This window comes from Mandrillus leucophaeus, unplaced genomic scaffold (assembly GCF_000951045.1).
Source record: "Mandrillus leucophaeus isolate KB7577 unplaced genomic scaffold, Mleu.le_1.0 Scaffold241, whole genome shotgun sequence".
In the NCBI taxonomy this organism is placed as follows: Eukaryota; Metazoa; Chordata; class Mammalia; order Primates; family Cercopithecidae; genus Mandrillus; species Mandrillus leucophaeus.
The window spans coordinates 720,963-740,005 of NW_012102488.1; the positions used below are offsets into that span (position 1 = coordinate 720,963).

Sequence of the window (19,043 nt, forward strand, 5' to 3'; positions counted from 1 at the left end):
AAATGAAATTTTCTTTTTTTTTTTTTTTTAAAAAATCTATGAAATATTGCTCAGAAACCAAATAATTAAAGTAGTTTAAAGCAAAACTACTATGAGTGACCCACGGGAGAGTCCTACCTTCTCAGCCTCCCACCAACACCAAAGGAAGATTCTAAGCACCTAGGCAGAAGCCAGGAGTCAAGAACAGTTTCATAGAACACCAGACTCTAATACTACATGAAAAGTGACCCAACTTGGAAGATGTAAGCTACCTTATCAAAACAAAAACCCTGATAGCTAGAGCAGCAGACTCCACGTGGTAAGGAAGTACATAGTAAAGAATCTACATGGTAAGAGAGTACATGCTTCTCTGTGGCTTAAGAATATTTTATTACAAATATTTTATTTTATAGCTCTAAGAGGAGGCCCTAATGCTAATCTAGTTCTTATCGAATCTATTTGAAGAGGGCCAGGTGTAGTGGCTCATGCCTGTAATCTCAGCACTTTGGGAGGCCAAGGCAGGCGGATCACCTGAGGTCAGGAGTTCAAGACCTGCCTGACCAACGTGGTGAAACCCCATCTTTACTAAAAATACAAAAAATTAGCCAGGTGTGGTGGTGGGTGCCTGTAATCCCAGCTACTTGGGAGGCTGAGGCATTAGAATTGCTTGAACCTGGGAGGTGGAGGTTGCAGTGAGCTGAGATTGCACCACTGCATTCCAGCCTGGGTGACAGAGCAAGCCTCTGTCTCCAAAAGAAAAAAAAATCTATTTGAAGAGAAGGAGTTAGAGGCATATTCCTGGCGTCTGGTTAAAGGGCTTTACAGAGGACATTTGGGTTCCAGCCCATTAGCCTGCCTTTTCTCATTCTAATATGTCACACTCTCAGCACTGGGGGAATGTTCTAAGGAACTTTCCAGGGCCTCTTACCTGGTTATCTGGGTGGTTAACAGTGAAGTAGCCCACACAGACGATGACCTCATGAAGGAGGCTTTCACAGGAGACTTGGCTGCAGTGGCCCAGCAGGGAGCTGGCCATGTGCCGGAATGCAAGGGACAAGCCCTCTGCCCCTACAATAGACTGACAAAGACAAGGAGCAGTTAGAAGCCCTCAGCCCAGGGAGAGCCAGGGCTGCAAATCACAAAGCAAGACTGGCCCTGTGCATTTTCTGCCACGGTGCTGGAAAAACATGACATTTCTACAGTACTATACTTAACACTTCAGTTTAGGGGTTCTTTTTCTAATAAATGACAATAATAAATACAATGTTTACCTGAAAAGGGACAGTAGCAGACCAAATGCCTATACCATGTGGATCAAGACATTATCTACCTAAAGCACAGTTATTTATTCTATTTTTAATAACTTAATTTTTCTCATATACAAATATTCTTACTGTAGAAAATCTGGAAAAGCATAAAAAACCTAAAATTCACCTGTAAATCTACCACTTAGCTAAATTCCAACAATTTTTTTTCTGAAGGAGAAAATATTTTCTTGTACACAGAGTTAAACATATATTTCTAATTATTTATGTTTAAACAAAAATTATAAATAACAACTAGTTATTATTCAAATAAGTAGCTCTATAAACCAAAGGCTCCCAAAAGAATGTAAAATAAAATACAAAAAATTCTCCTTAAAACCATGAAACCCCTCAGCTATGGGACTTCTGGGATCCTTTCTCCAGACAGGCAAAGGGCTGTCGGCGGTGGGCGACTCAAGAAGAGAGCCTGAGTCTGTGCAGCTCTATTTAATAAACATGTCAAACAGACAGAGCGACAGGAGGGCAAAGGGGAGAGGCGAAGCCCACAGAATACACTCGCAGCCCACACTGGAATGAAGCACCACTGCTGGCCTGTGGGAAAAGGCAGCGTTTTAAACTCATCTTTTGATTTGAGGTCTGAGTGGGCTTGAACCAGGTTGGATGCGTTGCAGCTTGGACGTTTCAATGAATTCACTTTACCTAACTGGGTGAAACAGAGCCATTTTAGTGAGCATTCTTGAAACAAAATTACTGCTAAATTTTAAGAGTGCCTTTTGTCTGTTTCACAGCCCCAAAACAAACAAAAAAATGTTCTTCAAGCCCCAAAGAGACTTCAGAAGGGCTTTGCTCCTTTAAATCAAGTAGTGACACTTTCTCAGCTCAGCCTTTATTTAATTAGTCACGTCCAGCATGCTGTGACCCAGTGCCCTCTGTTTAACCTTCACTGATAAGAGCAGGTCAAGGGGCATATAAGTTTGAATGTAAAAATTAAACCAATTTTTCAAGGAAACTATATTTCCTTTTTAGCCAGAATTAATTGCCAAGTCAGTACATTGATTTGTTTCCTGAGACCACCTTCAATTGTAAAAACTGTCAAACTGAATGCAATATACAATATCCCCAGTCTCAAGGCCACACGTGCCAATATGAATTCAGAGTGAAATCAGACTCTTTGCTGAAGAGAGAAAAATATTTTGACAGCCTTATTAGTATACAATGAAATGGAACCAGCTAGGAAAATACTCTAATGGATAACCTTTTGTACTATTACATGATGGGTTCTCACACAAAATAAGCACACAGGTTTGTGGCTTTGAAGAGGGTGAAGGAGCACTGGGAATGCTGCATTCAGTTTCCAACCTTCTGACTCAGCATCTGCAAGACAGTTTAGGTAAATTCTTCTTCTCAGAAACTGAGTCAGTTGACATTTTCTGGGGGCCTACTATCTGCTAGTGAGCATAGCACTTTTATGCAATCATATTTAATCCTCAAATAGGCTTGTGAGGTAGGTGTTCTTCATCTCTATTTTACAGATGAGGAAATGGAGTCTTAAGTGTTCAAATAACTTGTCTAATGTCATACAATTTGAAGAGGTAATGTGATGGCTCAAAGTCAGGTCATTCTGACTCCAGATCCAGGGGTCTAATGAGGATGTCTCCCTGTAACAGCTCTGTATTCTTGTAATGCATTCAAACCCAAATCATCAACATGTCTTATATCATCTCGTCTAACTCTTCAGCAGGTCAGACAATTTATCTCACTTCAGTTTTTTTCTTCAGTTCCTGTGAGCCTCCCAGGCAATTCATAAATTATCTCTCAGATTTTTCTGAGGTCAGATCATGCTGAGATGTACACCTTCCTTCTTTCCACTTAAAATCTCTTTTCCTGTCCTTTACATACATAGTTCCTAAAACCTCACTTTTGACATGTAAGTTGTTTTGATGAACCAGAACATGAGTTTCTCTGACCATAACTATCACAAAAATAGTACTTTTCTGGAAAACTCATCCATTGCTATACAGTACAAATACTATGTATTTAATTTACTTAAGCTTACAGTCTTGATCACGTCCATCTACATCAATGGTGTCTATGTAGACAGATGTGTTGCTTTACATAGCTGGTGAAGCCTATGTTTCCCTTCCCTTGAATATGGAAGGCTTATGACTGATTCAACCAATAAAGTATGGTTGATAAATAAATGTATGACTTCTGAGGCTAAGTCATAAAAAGTCCTGTAGCTTTTGTTGGTTTCTCTTGGAACACTTGCTTTCTGGAAGCTTCCTTTTAGGACACTCCCACTCAGAATCGAGACAGCATAGTGTTTTAAAAAGTCCAAGTCACATGGAGAAGCAGTAGGTAGATGCTCTGGCCACCAGTCCTAGGTGAATCTTGTCTTTGAGTCATCCCAGGCATCAAACATAAGAGTAAAGAGCCTCCAGATGATTTTAGCTCTTAGCTATAGCCATGACATCATGGAGCAGAGACAAGTAATTTCCACTGTGATAAGCCCCATCTGAATTCTGAACTCCTAGAATCTGTGATCAGAAATAAATGTTTCCCCTACTAAGTTCATCTGTTTGTTTTTAAATGCATAAAAGTAATTAAGAAAAAACACATAGTCATTGGTATATATTACAGGCCCCAATGCTAGAAATTCTGGGCATTTAGGTCCCCTCACATGCTGATGAGGAGTCAGAAAGAAACATGAAGGGTAAAGGCTACCTGGAAACTATAGCTAGGAAGAGAATGAGAAAGAGTAATGGCGAGACTGATAAAATAAAAGAAGAGAGGAGAGACAGGAGAGAGACAAAAAAGAAGAAAAAACAGGAAGGAAAGAACTGAGAAGGAAATATAGAGTTGCATGAAAAGAAGGAAGAAAAGGTACTGGAGAATTGTGAGAACCAGTCAAGAAAGGGCATTCCAAATGACAGCCACAGCATTTGATTTTTAGAATAATTGTTTTTTATTTATTTTTTATTTATTTTGTTATTTCATTTCTTTTTATCCCTAGAGACACTGATTTGGAGAACAGTTGAACCCTCTTGAGCCACTCTCGTTTTATTCCTGCTGTTTTCGGCAAAAGTGGCTCAAGTGGGGATAAGTTTCAAGTTGGATATAGCAAGGATCTGGAAAGGAGAAATGTTTTTTTATTTTAGTTGGGCACCAAAGATTCCAGAAATAGGCTTTTGATTTTTCTTTTCCTTTTTTAATGAAATCACTTGACATTATTGCCCATTATTAAGCCCTTTAGGCTTAAAGGCCACTAGGGAGCAGGTCTGGTTGAAGTTCAATGGTGCTCCTTTGTGAGTGAGCCTGCACAGGCCACAAGTTCACAGGAGGAGAGGGGCAGGGAGCAGGGACCTGGGGCTCCCTGACAGAGTGACTGACTAAACAGCTGACTTATCCTAGATGCTTGTTTATGATGTGGAGTCCCCTGTAGCAGTATAAATGTTGGTCAAGAAGACCCGTGAAACAGGAAGCTAAGAGACAGTTTTTAGATATTTGCTATTCCATAATCTATTAACAAAAGAAATCACTCCCTTTCGACACAGCTGATGGGTAGACTGGTAGACTCCATATCCTGAGCATGTAAAGTTAAGGTTCTCTGATTTCCAAACTGTTTCCAGACAGAATACAGTGGGCTTAGGTCTTCAAAAAACACAGATGTTATGTTCAACCCTGAGGCGAGAACCACTGACGTTTTTTTGAAGCAGATATCTCTCATTTATATGTGACTGTAACCTCCCAGAACTCTACGTATTGTGCAGTCAGTTACCACCTAAGGCTAGTTCAATTGCTCTGGAGACAGAAAAGCATTAACCCAAAGGAAGGGATTTCTGTTCTCATGACAGATAAACTAATTCTACAAAGTTGAAAGATACTAGATCCAATGATACAACTTAGTCACAAATTTCCTTTTTTGAACAAAATGACAGGAAGACATCAATTAAAGAACTGTACATTTGTCATCAGCTACAATATAGAAGTATTCCTTCCATCTCAGAATGGCAAAGTCCACTATTTTCATACATTTGTATCTCTATAACCTTTTTCCCTCTGAGCAAAGCAATTCATCTAAATTATGGGTTCATCATCTGCCAAGTTTGTTCCTTTTTTAATGAAATCACTTGACAGTTAATAAACTGAAAGAGAAAGTCTATTCCTTGGGGCTTGCTCTGTTCCAAAGGTTCAGTGTTTTTGAAAATTAAATTTCCTACATGAAAAAAAAAATCTGTTTCCAGGCTGACAGTCTGGTGTTACAGCATAAAGCAATTCTTCTTTCTTTAGCTATAAAAACTTAATAGCTAAAGATGCAAATCCCTGTAAAGCTAGTTACACACTTTACCCTGAACACAAAATCAGCTAAACCATCCATAGAAAGTCATATCAATCAAAGAATTTATCTAAAAAGCTAGTTATATACTTTACATTGGACACAAAATCAGCTACACCATCCATAGAAAGTCATATCAGTTAAATAATGTATCTAATTTTGGTTCTATTTACATAAGAAACCATTACTTTCCTTAATATTTAAAAGTTGATGAGATGATAATGTCCTGATCTAAAGAATTCCAGGCAAAAGGTTTATAAATAGCAGCTTGGCAAAGGATGAACATAGGCTTTGGAGTGGGAGAGTCACGGTTACTTGTCCTGGTTCATAAACATGTAACCGTGGGCAAATTACTTAACTGTCAGCTTCTCTATCTGTAAAATGGGTATAACAATACTTTGCATGGTAGCTATGAGAATAAATGAGAATGCTAGATGTTACAGAGCATCTAATACAGTTCCCAGAAAATAGTAGCTTAATAAATTATAATATATATTATAATTCCATTTATTGTAGTTTATTCCTTATACCCCAATTCAGGAGAAGAACCTGACATCCTATCTACACAAAAATATTAACTCTCGATTGGTTAACATTGATATAAACCAATACTTGGTACCTGAAAAGCAGGCAGATGAAGAGCTGCAAAGCTGTTGAAGAAACGTAAACTCTGAATGGCTACTTGGGTGGTATTTTGGGTGTAATTCTCCTTGGGACTGGCAGTGCTAGGGTCCAAGATGGTGCCATGGAAGAGGACACAGTAGAGCATATGAAGAACTCCAGCCAGGTCGGTTGCCTGAAGAGCAGCTGTCAGCCCTGTGGGATCCTGGCGATTATTGTCAAATATGCTGTATGACCTGACAAAGAAACATTCAATTCTTTGAGAAAAACTACTTAAAGGATGTTAGCAATTTGTATAGGTTAAATGAAACAAGACAATCAGACCATTAAAAACAAACCATCTGAGTTGTGTAATATGGTAACAAAGAACTTCAAGGAATAAATCCCTCCCCACCAACCGCACTGTGGCTTTCTTTTTCTTCTGGAAGACCAGCCTGCTGCAGCAGTGTCAACTGAGCACTCTGTAGCCAGTGCTGAGGCTGCCAACCACCCTTCCCATACTTTGTAGCCTCACGTTGTTTAGTATCCTGGGTCTGGGCAAAGTGGACAGTCTGTGAAAGCTTTTGGGACTCAGAGGCCAAAAACACACTCCTAGCTTCCTTTCTGGATAAAGGCACTCTTCTTAGGGGAGGCAGCTATTAGGAAAGCATGAGGCCTCAAAAACCCAGTAATGTGTTGGTATACTGTGATAGGGAGATTCTTCAGCTGCTTCTGAAGCCCCTTTTCCAACATTGAGGAGTACAGGCGGGACAGGTTGTAGAAGCCACAGCTCCAAGAACAAGCAAGTACTGGATTAGGTCTACACAAATCAGATGAAGTCAGCTTAGCTACCATGGCAGGTAATGTTACAGAAGAGCAAGAAGAGACAATGGCAGTGGCAAATGAATTCCTAAAATCAATAGTAGAGCAGCAGGGGTATGCTAAATCTATCTCATCCTTGAACTAAAGTATTTTTTTATTATTATTATTTGTTGTTGAGATGGAGTCTCGCTCTGTCGCCCAGGCTAGAGTGCAGTGGCGTGATCTCGGCTCACTACAAGCTCTGCCTCCCAGGTTCACGCCATCCTCCTGTCTCAGCCTCCCGAGCAGCTGGGACTACAGGCGCCCGCCACCACGCCCAGCTAATTTTTGCATTTTTAGTAAAGACGGGGTTTCACCGTGTTAGCCAGGATGGTCTCGATCTCCTGACCCTGTGATCCGCCCACCTAGGCCTCCCAAAGTGCTGGGATTACAGGGGTGAGCCACTGCGCCTGGCCGAACTAAGGTATTTTTTATTTTGCTTTTACTTTTATTTATTTTTTAAAAATTTCCCTTCTTTTCACAGGTGTTTAAAAAAAAAGTAGAACCACTCAATGTGAGGGTTGAACCCACTGACTCTGGGATTAAGAGTCCCACGCTCTACCAACTGAGCTAGTCAAGCAATTCTGAACTAAGGTATATGTGAAGCATCTAGTGACTAAGAGCAGGCAGTTATAGTAAACATGGCTGCCAAGCATTCACCCTTTTAAACAAAAACTGTACAAAGATTTCTAAGGAATCACCTCTCCTTAACTCATAGCCAATATGCTTCATATAAATTTCCCTCCCTATTTACTCTGGCTCAAGGGTATCCAGGCCTACGGTTAAGCCACACATTTCTCTGGCTGTTGAGCATTACTCAGGGATGGCACATGCCACAATCAGAGCTAATGGGATAGAGGGAGATACTTTTGCTGAGACGCTTGGGAAGAAGTCATCACTTTTTCCTCTACTGGGTTTGAATCTGAGATGTAAGGTCTGGAGTTGCTATAGCCACTTGTAACCACTGCACAAAACCGCAGGTCTCTTAGTGCTCTTTCTTCATGACACTGATTTTTCTCAGGAAGGCAAGTTACAAGGTTCTACTCAATGTCTTCCTTTAATGTGGCACGATCTACACAACACTGAGCAGGAGTGCTTTTATGTTTCTGGCATGGCATACTACCTTTCCCTACTTTTTAACACTATGAGTTAGTGTTAAAAATCTGGGTTAGTGTATGTACAGGGGTGTGTGTGTGTGTGTGTATGTGTGTGTATATATACATGTATATATACACACACATATACATATATACACATATATATAGGTTGTCATTTGTCATTCCTTTCAGCTGGATGGGAGGTAGTCCTTGAAGAACTATGCTTACTTCATCATCTTTCCCAGAAGCACTCAAGAGGTGTCACTAATTAAACAAGAATTGAGAGGTGCTGACTGGTAAATTTCTAGTATCTTGTTTAGTTTTCTCAATTCATAACTTAGTTTTTCCAAAGGGATCATTTTATTCATTTTACTAGTTGCATCAAAGCAGTTGTATTCGTAACCACGGTACACATTTATTTCTTGAATGTGCACTATTTCTAATATTTCTAAGAATACAGCCAAGTGGCATGACATCTTCGTATACATTGTTCTCTACTCAAGAAAGAAGCTCTTTATGAAATACTGTCATCTCATTTATATGGCAGGATCTGCCAAGTACATTCATATGTGTCACCTTATCTCATTCTTACTGGGTTTTCATAGTTGGTAGAGAAGTTATTCGTCCTCTCATTGTACACATGAGACAAGTGAGACCTAGAGAAATAAGGTGAAGTGTTTTAGGTCATACAAATTTTTAGTGGCAAAAGCAGGAATATCACCCAGGGCTTTTGACTGTTTAGGGTCAGTGCTTTATCCATGGACCAAAACATCCAGGTCAAACAGAGGCTGACCTCCTCTTTCCTCTCGATGCCTTCTTTTAAGTCAAATTTTGTGATTAAGTAAATACTGTTAAGATATACAGAGACTATAACGCAATCTTGTATTGTCGAGGGGAGATATTTTTGTCTCACAGCACTCAATAAAAAGTTTAAAAAAGGATATTTATTTGCTTATATGTATATCTGAACTGTTACACAAACTTCTGTTAGCTAATGTCAGCTGACCCTTACTTCCTTCCATTAAAGCCGAAAGAGTTAGGGGTCAGACCCTGACTAGAGATGTAAGTAGAGATTAATGTGTCTGAGTTTATTATATTGGTTCCAAAAAGGGGCCTGTGTTTGTTTAACACTGATTGCCTTTTAGAACCAGTGACAAGTCAGAAGATATTTCTCCCTAAAGCTGATTTCTAATAGGCTTTCAGAACCTTGAGGATGAGTGACATCATTGCTGGTGACAACAGTTTTACTGCTCTGTGATTCAGAATGGTGACTTCCCCTTTACTCTTGTGTTGCTTTTAAACTGATTATCAGTATATTCTAATACAGATATTCAGGAATATAGCTTTGTCATTTAAAACATTTTATAATACTTAGTCTTTCTGAGCATTTATTAAGTGACAAGAATTCACTGCTATTTCCTCTTCCAAAGAATACATACAAAAAATCTTAAGGAAAAAAAAAAAAGTGAAGGTTATCAGAACATATTCTCTCCTGCACCATTATTTAGGAAAACACTAATCTGATAGATTATAAAGCAATACAGCCCAGTCTTTTGCAGATATTATCCTAATGAAATAAAAATGGTAATTGAGGAAAATCTGTTAAATAAGCATTTAAGAACTTAGATGTGGAAATGGTTCAAAACGCATAAAATAGTGCTTCATGGAAAAGACCATTCATGTTGAAGAGTCCACAGGATATATGGGGGCAAGGGGAGGGTTTGACTGTCCCATTTGGCTTCCACAGGACTAATGTAGACCTGAAGGGACCGTAGAGAATGTTTACTTTTGATTTAGGTTGAAGTACAGATAATTTGTCCATGAGCAGGCCACTGGCTTCTGTTGGTCTTAACTGTCAGTTATAATCACTTTAAGCCTAAATGTTTATAGGAAAAAAGTAAAAGGCCTTATTCATATCAGGCATGGGTCACCAAGTTTTCTTTAACAAATACATAGAAGATGTGAAAAATAAGATCTGAAATTTTGCATAGTACATTCTGAGATCTTTGTAATTTTACCAGATTTTAAGGTGTTTTTGTTAGGTCTTCAGGACTAGAGATCTTAGTGAGACATTCATTTCTGTTCATCAAAAGCTAGATTCAATTAGGGAAAAGTAAAATTAGTTTTTCATTAATACTGCACGATGCCTGAAAACCCTACTTTACCTTAAAGGAGAGTACAGCTGGGCAAAAACAGCATGATTTGTGTGGGCATGAAGTGCCGTCCATTCCATCTTCATAAACCACTTATATACCGGTCCTTAGTTGGCCTAAAAAAGCAGCTGTGACAGTTCCAGACTCTATAATCCCTTTTCTTCTGTTTGTTTGCCCTCATTTCCATGGTCCCCAGATTTCCAGCTTGGTAACATTCACTCTGATCTTCAGTGCAGGTGATCTTCTAGATTGTTCTCTTAGCTTCTTGGATTTTGGCTTTGTTCTGGAATCCCTGAGGGATTTTGTGAGAACATCCCATTTTAGCCCTTAAACCCATAGACCTGCACTCAAAGATCTGCAGAGTGTTGGAGTGGGTGAGACTAAGTCATTGTCTCCCCCAATGACGGATGAGAACTTTACTGTTCAAGGAGAAGTAAATTATTTCTCAGCAGTATCCCAGTTTTTGGATATTATGTTCTGGGATATTCTGAGAAAGCCAAACCGTATCCAATGACAACGTCATTCATCAGGGTTTAAGGTGAGCATAAACAGGCATGATATTTTGTCAGGTATTCTGTCTAAAAAACCAAAGTACCTGTGCTCCAGGAACTCTGAGCACCTGCGATGGGCAAGGTTAAGATCAAACCCCTACTCTAGAGGCGTTACAGTCTAACAGGGGCAGGTGGGTGTATCAGTTTCCTATTGCTGCTGGAATAATTACCACAAGGTAGTGGCTCAAAACAATAAAAAATGAAATATTTTACAGTTCTGAAGGCCAGAAATTCAAAACAGATCTCACTAGGCTAAAATCAAGTTGTCACAAGAGCTGTGTTCCTTTTGGAGGCTCCAGGGGAGAATCCATTGCCTTGCCTTTTCCACCTTCTAGAATATGCCTCAATTCCTTGGCTTATGGCCCCTTATTGCAGCTTCAAAGCTAGCAACAGAGTATCTTCAAATCTCTTTCTAACGCTGACTTTCTTGCCTCCCGTCTTTATTTATAAGGACCCTTGTGATTACATTGGGCCCCCCTGAATTATCCAGGATAATCTCACCATCTAAAGATCCTTAACTTAATCATATCTGCAAGATCCCTTAAGCCAAGTAAGGTAATATTCACAGGTTCTGGAGATTCAAATATAGATACTGTTGTAGGAACTTTATTATGCCTACTCCAGAGAACCTAGTCAATCATGATTCATTCATTCAACAAATATTCACTGATGGCCAACTATGTGGCAAGCCCTGTTCTAGGAACTAGAGTTCAGCAATACAATCTATGACCTTTTTCTCATAAAGCTTACATTTTAGTGCAGGAAGATATAAACGAACAAATATACAATATGTAATGTATGGTGTGATACAGGAGCAAGGGACATGGCTAGGAAATGAAGAAGTAGGAATGTGTGTGAAGCTACTTTACATAGGGTGGTTGGGGAAGCCATTTCTAAGGCATTATTTAAGCAAAATTCTATAGAAAGTGAGGAAGAAAGCCATGTGGACACCTGGGGGAAGGGTGTTTCAGGTAAAAGAGCAGAAAATCCCAAGGCTTGGAGCCAGAAGTGTGCATGACATGTTCAAGAAACAGCAAGAAGGCCAGTGTGGCTAAAGCGAGTTGAGTACCGGGAAGAGTAATAGGAAATGAGGTCAGAGAGGAAGCAGAGAAGATCAGGTAGGGTCTTGGAAACCATTATAAAACTTTTGGCCCGGCGCGGTGGCTCAAGCCTGTAATCCCAGCACTTTGGGAGGCCGAGACGGGCGGATCATGACGTCAGGAGATAGAGACCATCCTGGCTAACACGGTGAAACCCCGTCTCTACTGAAAAATACAAAAAAACTAGCTGGGCGAGGTGGCGGGCGCCTGTAGTCCCAGCTACTTGGGAGGCTGAGGCAGGAGAATGGCGTAAACCCAGGAGACGGAGCTTGCAGTGAGCTGAGATCTGGCCACTGCACTCCAGCCTGGGCGACAGAGCGAGACTCTGTCTCGAAAAAAACAAAAAAAACAAAAAAAACTTTTACTGAGTGATATAGGAAGCCACTGTAAGGTTTTGAGCACAGAAGTTATATACTGTGACTTCATTTGAACAATGAGCACTGCATCTACTGGGTTGAAAACTCTTTAGAAGAGCCAAGGTAGAAGCAGGAAGACCAATTAGGAGATTGCTTTAATCATCCAAGTGAGAGATAATGGTGTATGAATCAGGATGGTAACCATGGATGTGGGAAGTGGTTGGATTCTGAAAATATTCAGAAGGGCAAGTCAACAGATTTCCTGATAAACTGGATGTGGGTGTGAGAAAGAGGAGTAAAAAATGGCTCAATGCTTTTTGGCCTGAGTAACTGGAAGACTGTGGTTGCCATTCACAGAAATGGGGAAGAAAGTGAAGAGAGCATGTCTCAGAAGGAAAACCAGGAATTCAGTTTTGAACTGGTTAGATGTGAGATGCCTATTATACATCACAGTGGAGACACTGGATTGGAAGTTGTGTGAAATAAGCTTCCCAAGAATAGGGATTTTTGTCTCTTTTGTTTCACAGATATATCCCCAGGGCTTAGAACAGTCTCACATACAGTAGCTATTCAATACATATGTGTTGAATGGCTGAATAAATACACAAGCCCAAATTCAGAGGAGGAGTCTGGGCTTGAGATATTTGGAAACCATCAACACAGAGATGGTATTTAAAACTAGAAACTCATTCTAGTGAGTCTAGAGTCTGAGGATTGATCCTTGGGATACCCCAAAGTTTAGAACCACGAGAGATGAAAAGAAACCAGCAAAAGAAACTAAAAAATAGTCACCAGTAGGGTAAGAAGAAAACCAGGACAGTATGGTGCCCTAGAAGCAAAGTGAAGATAGCTTCAAGGAGGAGAAAGTAATCACAACAAGGTTTACCTACAAATAAACGTGAGGACTAAAAACAGGAGGAAATATATACAAATGACTTAAGTCTTATTTTTAGATTATAAAAACTAATTCCACATGCTTAAGATGGGAGGAGGGTAAGTAATAGGGAATGGAATACAGCTAGTCAACAATAAGTGGGAAGAAAGACTTAGCAAATTAGGTGCCTAGCAGTTCAAATGAGAAAACAGCACTGCTTGATTAACAAAGAATGTAAGTCAATTTTGACTAACAGGAGTACAATGTACACAACAAAGAAGGTTTAGTCCTGCTCCAGTGCACTACATGACTATTCTGGAAGTGCTGTGTCCAGCACTGGGTGCAGCTCTAATTCAGGACACAGAAGTATGAAAGTTCCCAAGTAAAGCAATCTGTGTGGTAAAAGCATCTGGAAATAATGTCACACAAGGAATATTTGAAGGAATTGAGAAGTTTAGCTCAGACCTGAAGGACACAAAAGCTATCTTCAAACTGAAGAAGTATTTATTTATGAACCCAGGGGAGACATGTTACTAAAAAGCATATATGAAATAAATCTATGGAAAATGTTCTAGGGCTAGGTGTGGTGGTACACGCCTATAGTCCCAGCTGCTTGGGAGGCTGAGGCAGGAGCATCACTGGAGCCAAGGAGTTCGAGGCTACAGTGAGCTATGATGGCCTCACTGCACTCCAGCCTGGGTAACACAGTGAGATCCTATTTCTGGAAAAAAAAAAAAAAAAAAAAAAAAAAATTCTAGTAATGAGAACACCCAAAAGTGAATTGGGTTGTTTGGTGTGATATGACATTCTTCTTCATCCTGAAAGAGGTACTTGGAAGGTCACACCACTGTAGTAGCAGAGGGCACTCAAGACTCAGCTGGACATGAGCCTAGATGATGTCTAAGATTCTGTTTAATTTTGGGATGTTACAACGGATATAAATCTACTTTGAAAATTATAGTGAGTCGGCCAGGCGTGGTGGCTCACGTCTGTAATCCCAGCACGTTGGGAGGCTGAGGCAAGTGGATCACAAAGTCAGGAGATTGACACCATTGTGGCCAACATGGTGAAACCCTGTCTCTACTAAAAATACAAAAAAATTAGCTGGGTGTGGTGGCACACACCTGTAATCCCAGCTAGTCGGGAGGCTGAGGCAGGAGAATGACTTGAACCCGGGAGGCGGAGGTTGCAGTGAGCTGAGATCACACCACTGCACTCTAGCCTGGCGACACAGTGAGACTATCTCTCAAAAAAAAAAAAAAAAAAAATTATGGTCAGTCTCTCTCTCACACAGACGCACACACATACAGCACACCCTCCCTCTCTAACCTTTTATGTTATATATACAGTAGATGTGGACAATAGCTTTTTTAATGCAAATCTAATTTGGAGCTCTGTTGAAGAAAATGGGGATGACTTAATGGAGAGCTGAGGGCAAGAGAAAAGTCAAGGTGGAATGTATGTATATGTAAGCACTCCAAGACAGGACATTTGGTTAGAGAACAGCAAAAATAGGCTGGGCGTGGTGGCTTACGCCTGTAATCCCAGAACTTTGGGAGGCTGAGGTGGGTGGATCATATGAGGTCAGGAGTTCAAGACCAGCCTGGCCAACATGGTGAAACCCTGTCTCTACTAAAAATACAAAAATTAACCAGGCATGGTGGCATATGCCTGTAATCCCAGCTACTAGGGAGGCTGAGGCAGGAGAATGTCTTGAACCCAGGAGGTGGAGGTTGCACTGAGCCAAGATTGCGTCACTGCACTCTGGCCTGGGGAACAGGGTGAGACTCCGTCCCCAAAAAAAAAAAAAAAAAAAAAAAGGAGAAAAAGAACAGTAAAAATATAGGGACAATTAGCTAAAAAGTGAGAACATTAGGTAGGATGGGCTCAGATACCTGGGATAATTTCCAGTTACCTGATTATGAGTTTCAGGCGAACTCAAAGAGGAACCCCCTTTTTTTTTTTTAAAAGGCAGGGTCTTGCTCTGTTGCCCAGGCTGCAGTGTGGTGGCACAATTGTAGCTCACTGTAACCTTGAACTCGTAGGCTCAAGCAATCCTCCCATCTCAGCCTCCCAAGCAGCTGGGACTACAGGCACGTGCTATTACACTTGGTTTTTAAATTTTTTGTAAGGTGAGGAAGATGAGGTCTTGCTATGTTGCCCAGGGTGGTCTCAAACTCCTAGCCTCAAGTGATCCTCCCACCTCACCTCTCAAAGTGTTGGGATTGCAGCTGTGAGCTACTGTGCCTGGCTAAAGAGGAACTCTTGAGAAGGGAACCTTCCTGAGAGGAGAAGTGATAGATGATGAAAATGGTATGGACAGTCTTGCTGTTTGGGATCAACAACCTGGAAGAGGCTGAAGAAAGAGCAAGACCAGAGGGCACCAATAGGAATGGAAGGTAAAGGACAAGGCCGCTAAGAAGAAGAAACTGGACCCTGGCAAAGGTCTGAATGGAGACACAACAAAGTGGAAGAGTAAAGAGGCGACAGGCTCAGGACAATCTTAGGAAAACTAAAGGTGAATGGATGAAGGCGCAGGGAGGAGCCTATGAGGTTAGAAGGCAGGCAGCTCTGGATGACTGACAACATATGCTCCTAGATCTTGGAACTGCAGGCTAGGGCTACTGTCCAGTACTGCCTCTCAGGTGGACACTTTTGACCTCTCTAGCTTCAGTTTTCCCATACTGTAAACAGCAAAGGACCCTGTGCTGACACACTGGTTTGGCTAGTTGATACTTTGGGCCTCTCTTATTTTTACAGTTTGGAAGTTGGGTTGAAGGAACTCTGCCAGAGGCTATGTTGTGTTGCCAAGTAAATGTAATTGCTTCTGCTGGGAGAGTAACTGGGAGGAGAAAACTGTCATATCAGGTGCTGCATTATGATTCCAGTATCCTCCTAAATGATCTTTCTGGCTACTTTCTTGCCTCTCTAATCCATTCTTCACAGAATAAACAGACGCTTTTTACTTTTTAAGCCACTCTCCTGTTTAAAATCCTCCAGTGGCTTCCCTTCACACTTAAGAGAAGAATTCAGATTTCTCATCTTTCTGTCCTCATCTCCTGGCCTTTACTTATTGACTTCATCTTCTACCTCTTTCTTTCTGGCTCTTCACATTCCAATACATCACTTTCTCTGTTTCTGGGACATCCCACCTCAGGGTCTTGCCATTCTTCTCAACTAGAATACTCTTTGCTTGGGTCTTTACATGGCTGGCTCTGTCTTAGCTTATCTCCCCTGAGAGGCCTTTCCTGACTGCTTCATCTGCAGAAACCCTTGACCAAGACATTCAGCTATATTATCAGGCTTTATTTTCTCATGTCACTAGCTAAAATTATCTTATTTGTATATTGGTTGACTTTTTTTCCCCCATTAGACTGTAAATTTCATAAGAGTGGTGTCTTTTTGACCAATCGATCAAGGTATCTTGACAAGGTCTGGCACATAGCATATACTCAGTAAATAGGTATAAGTAAATATTTGCCAAATAAATGGAAGGAAGAAAGAGAGAACTGATCTTAGCAAGGCATGCCAAAGGAATGAAGGCCTTGGATGCCTATTTCCTAACTCAGAGAAAGAAGAACATGAGATGTGGGCAGTTCTTCTTCTTAAGTATAGAATAGGCCCAGGAAATGGGATTCTGACATAGGCCAATGATTGTTTACTGGTATTTGCTAGCTCTGCCAATGAACAGCTGTTTCTCAAATTCTTATTTTGTTTTGTTTCAGGTGCTATGTGCCTGACAGGGAGCTGCTAGGATATTTAGCTTTTCTTTCTCTAGGTAAATCTTTTAACTCTAGACACAAACCAGGTATATAAGGAAAGAGAAATAATGAACTGCATGTTGACAAATATCAAGTAAGTGGCATAAATAGTATGTTCCATCTCATATTTCAGAGGAAAACATCCCTTTGATGGAATCAAATAGGACTGGATTGGATTCTGGGAGAGAAAGGTCAAAGATGACTAAGGCTTTGGGTCTTAAAATCTATTCAGATTCCTGGAATCATGAGCAGAGTAAGGGAGTCAGGAGGGACAGCCAACTTTGGGTGAAAGCCAATGAGCTCAGGATCTAACATATTAAATACAAGTTCCTGGTAGAAATTGCCAGTAGGAATTCCAGGAGGAAATGTCTATCATGGCCTTGTTATGAATAGGGTTTGGGCCTTAACCTTACTTTCTGTGGCTTGATTTACCTTTCCTGCCTATCTCCTTTTCATTTTTAATTAAAAAAAAAAAGATGTATATACTTCTATAAGCTATCTCAAGTTTTTGGAACAAAATGGGTTATAATGAATACATGAATATGCAAAAAACAGCATCTTAGACAAGAGATAAGAGTGACAGATGTTAGCCCCCATTTGCTTCTGTCGTGTCCAACCCTGTGAGGGAAGAAGTAACACATTCATTTTTATATGTGAGCAACAGCTTTGAAAACCTAAAGAACCAGGGCTAGGCATGGTGGCTCACGCCTGCAATCCCAACACTTTGGGAGGCTGATGCAGGTAGATCACTTGAGCTCAGGAGTTTGAGACCAGCCTGGGCAACATAGGGAGAGCTTGTCTCTACCACAAAAAAAAAAAAAAAAAAAAAAAAAAAAAAAAAAAAAAAAAAAAAAAAAAAAAAAAAAAAAAAAGAAAAGATTAAAAAAAAAAAAAAAAAAAAAAAAAAAAAAAAAAAAAAAAAAATCAAAGAATTAGTGGAACGCAGCAGTGCATCCCTGTAGTCTCAGATACTTGGGCACCTGAGGTGGGAGGATAGACTGAGCCTGGAGGATTGAGGCTGCAGTGAGCCATGATCACTCTTTTGCACGCTGCCACAGGTCACAGAACTGAGAAAGCTGAAACTGAGCCCACATCTTTCTGACTTCCCAACCTGTGCTCTTCAATATAACATTACACATAGTTTTCCTCTTAAGATCCTGCCTTCTCAGCCTCCTAGAGCCAGTGAGAATCTGACTGCAAATGTATCCTGGACACATTCTGTTCCCCTAAACCCTGCATGTTGAGGTTATCATCCCTTGTCCCCTGTGAGAATGGTAAGTCAGTAGAGACTGTCCTAAACTTTGGCCCTATGGGCTGGGATCCAGCCAGTTCCCTTTCTGCCTAGCACATAGTAAACACTCAAGGTGAACTGTACCAATGAAGTTGTCATCTTTCTGTCCCTTCAAATCAAGTAGGGCTTTATGTCAGCTGGGATGGATCTTTCAGAAGTCCCTCTATTAGCATTCTGCCATTGTGAGTACAGAGATAGTCCGGAAGTTCCTGCTTCTGTATTCTTCTCATTCTCCAGATCTGAAGGATATGGATAGTCACTCCTCCTTATCAGTCTAGAGGCTGTTTTAACTCCTTTGACAATGTAAGCAGGACTCTTGAATGCTTGTAGGGAGATAGCCCACATGAAACACTCAGCTCAGGGTATATCAAAGGTGCTCAACAAATGTTGCTTCTCTTAGTTCTACTTGCCTAGTCCTGTTACATTCACTTCATTGCCCAACTCCCAATACCAACAAACCTTTTGTCCAAAGACAGTAGCTAATGACAACAAAATATTTAGAAATGGGCTGACAGTATCAAATAAGAGACTGCAGAGAGAATAGAAGACAGCTGAAAACAGGAGACTGGGAACTCATTTATCTTTAGGGTAGGCTGGAAAGTAGCAGGCTATATTTTTCAAGTATAACCAGAGCAACATTTCTGGTCCCCTATGCTCTTCTAGAAACTTCATCCTCCCCAGGAAGAGGCAAAGTCTATTTCTCCTTTCCTTGAAGCTAGATGGGACTTCACGACTGCCTTGGTGAATAGAATCCAGTGCAAGTGATGCTGTGTGATTTCTGAGGCTGAGTCATAAAAGGTGATATGGTTTCCAGCTGCT

The 19,043-nt window shown here is 40.6% G+C and overlaps 1 protein-coding gene across 1 annotated transcript in view; it reads right to left on the minus strand.

The window, feature by feature from the left end:
* Positions 1 to 19,043, minus strand: part of SCAPER (S-phase cyclin A-associated protein in the ER) — a 605,860-nt gene that overhangs the window by 28,186 nt on the left and 558,631 nt on the right. Inside the window, exons 28-29 of the mRNA XM_011982670.1 lie at positions 6,200 to 6,437; positions 908 to 1,057 (exon numbers count right to left, since the gene is read on the minus strand). Of these exons, the coding sequence (XP_011838060.1) occupies positions 908 to 1,057; positions 6,200 to 6,437 (388 nt within the window). The remainder of the gene's footprint in view (positions 1 to 907; positions 1,058 to 6,199; positions 6,438 to 19,043) is intronic.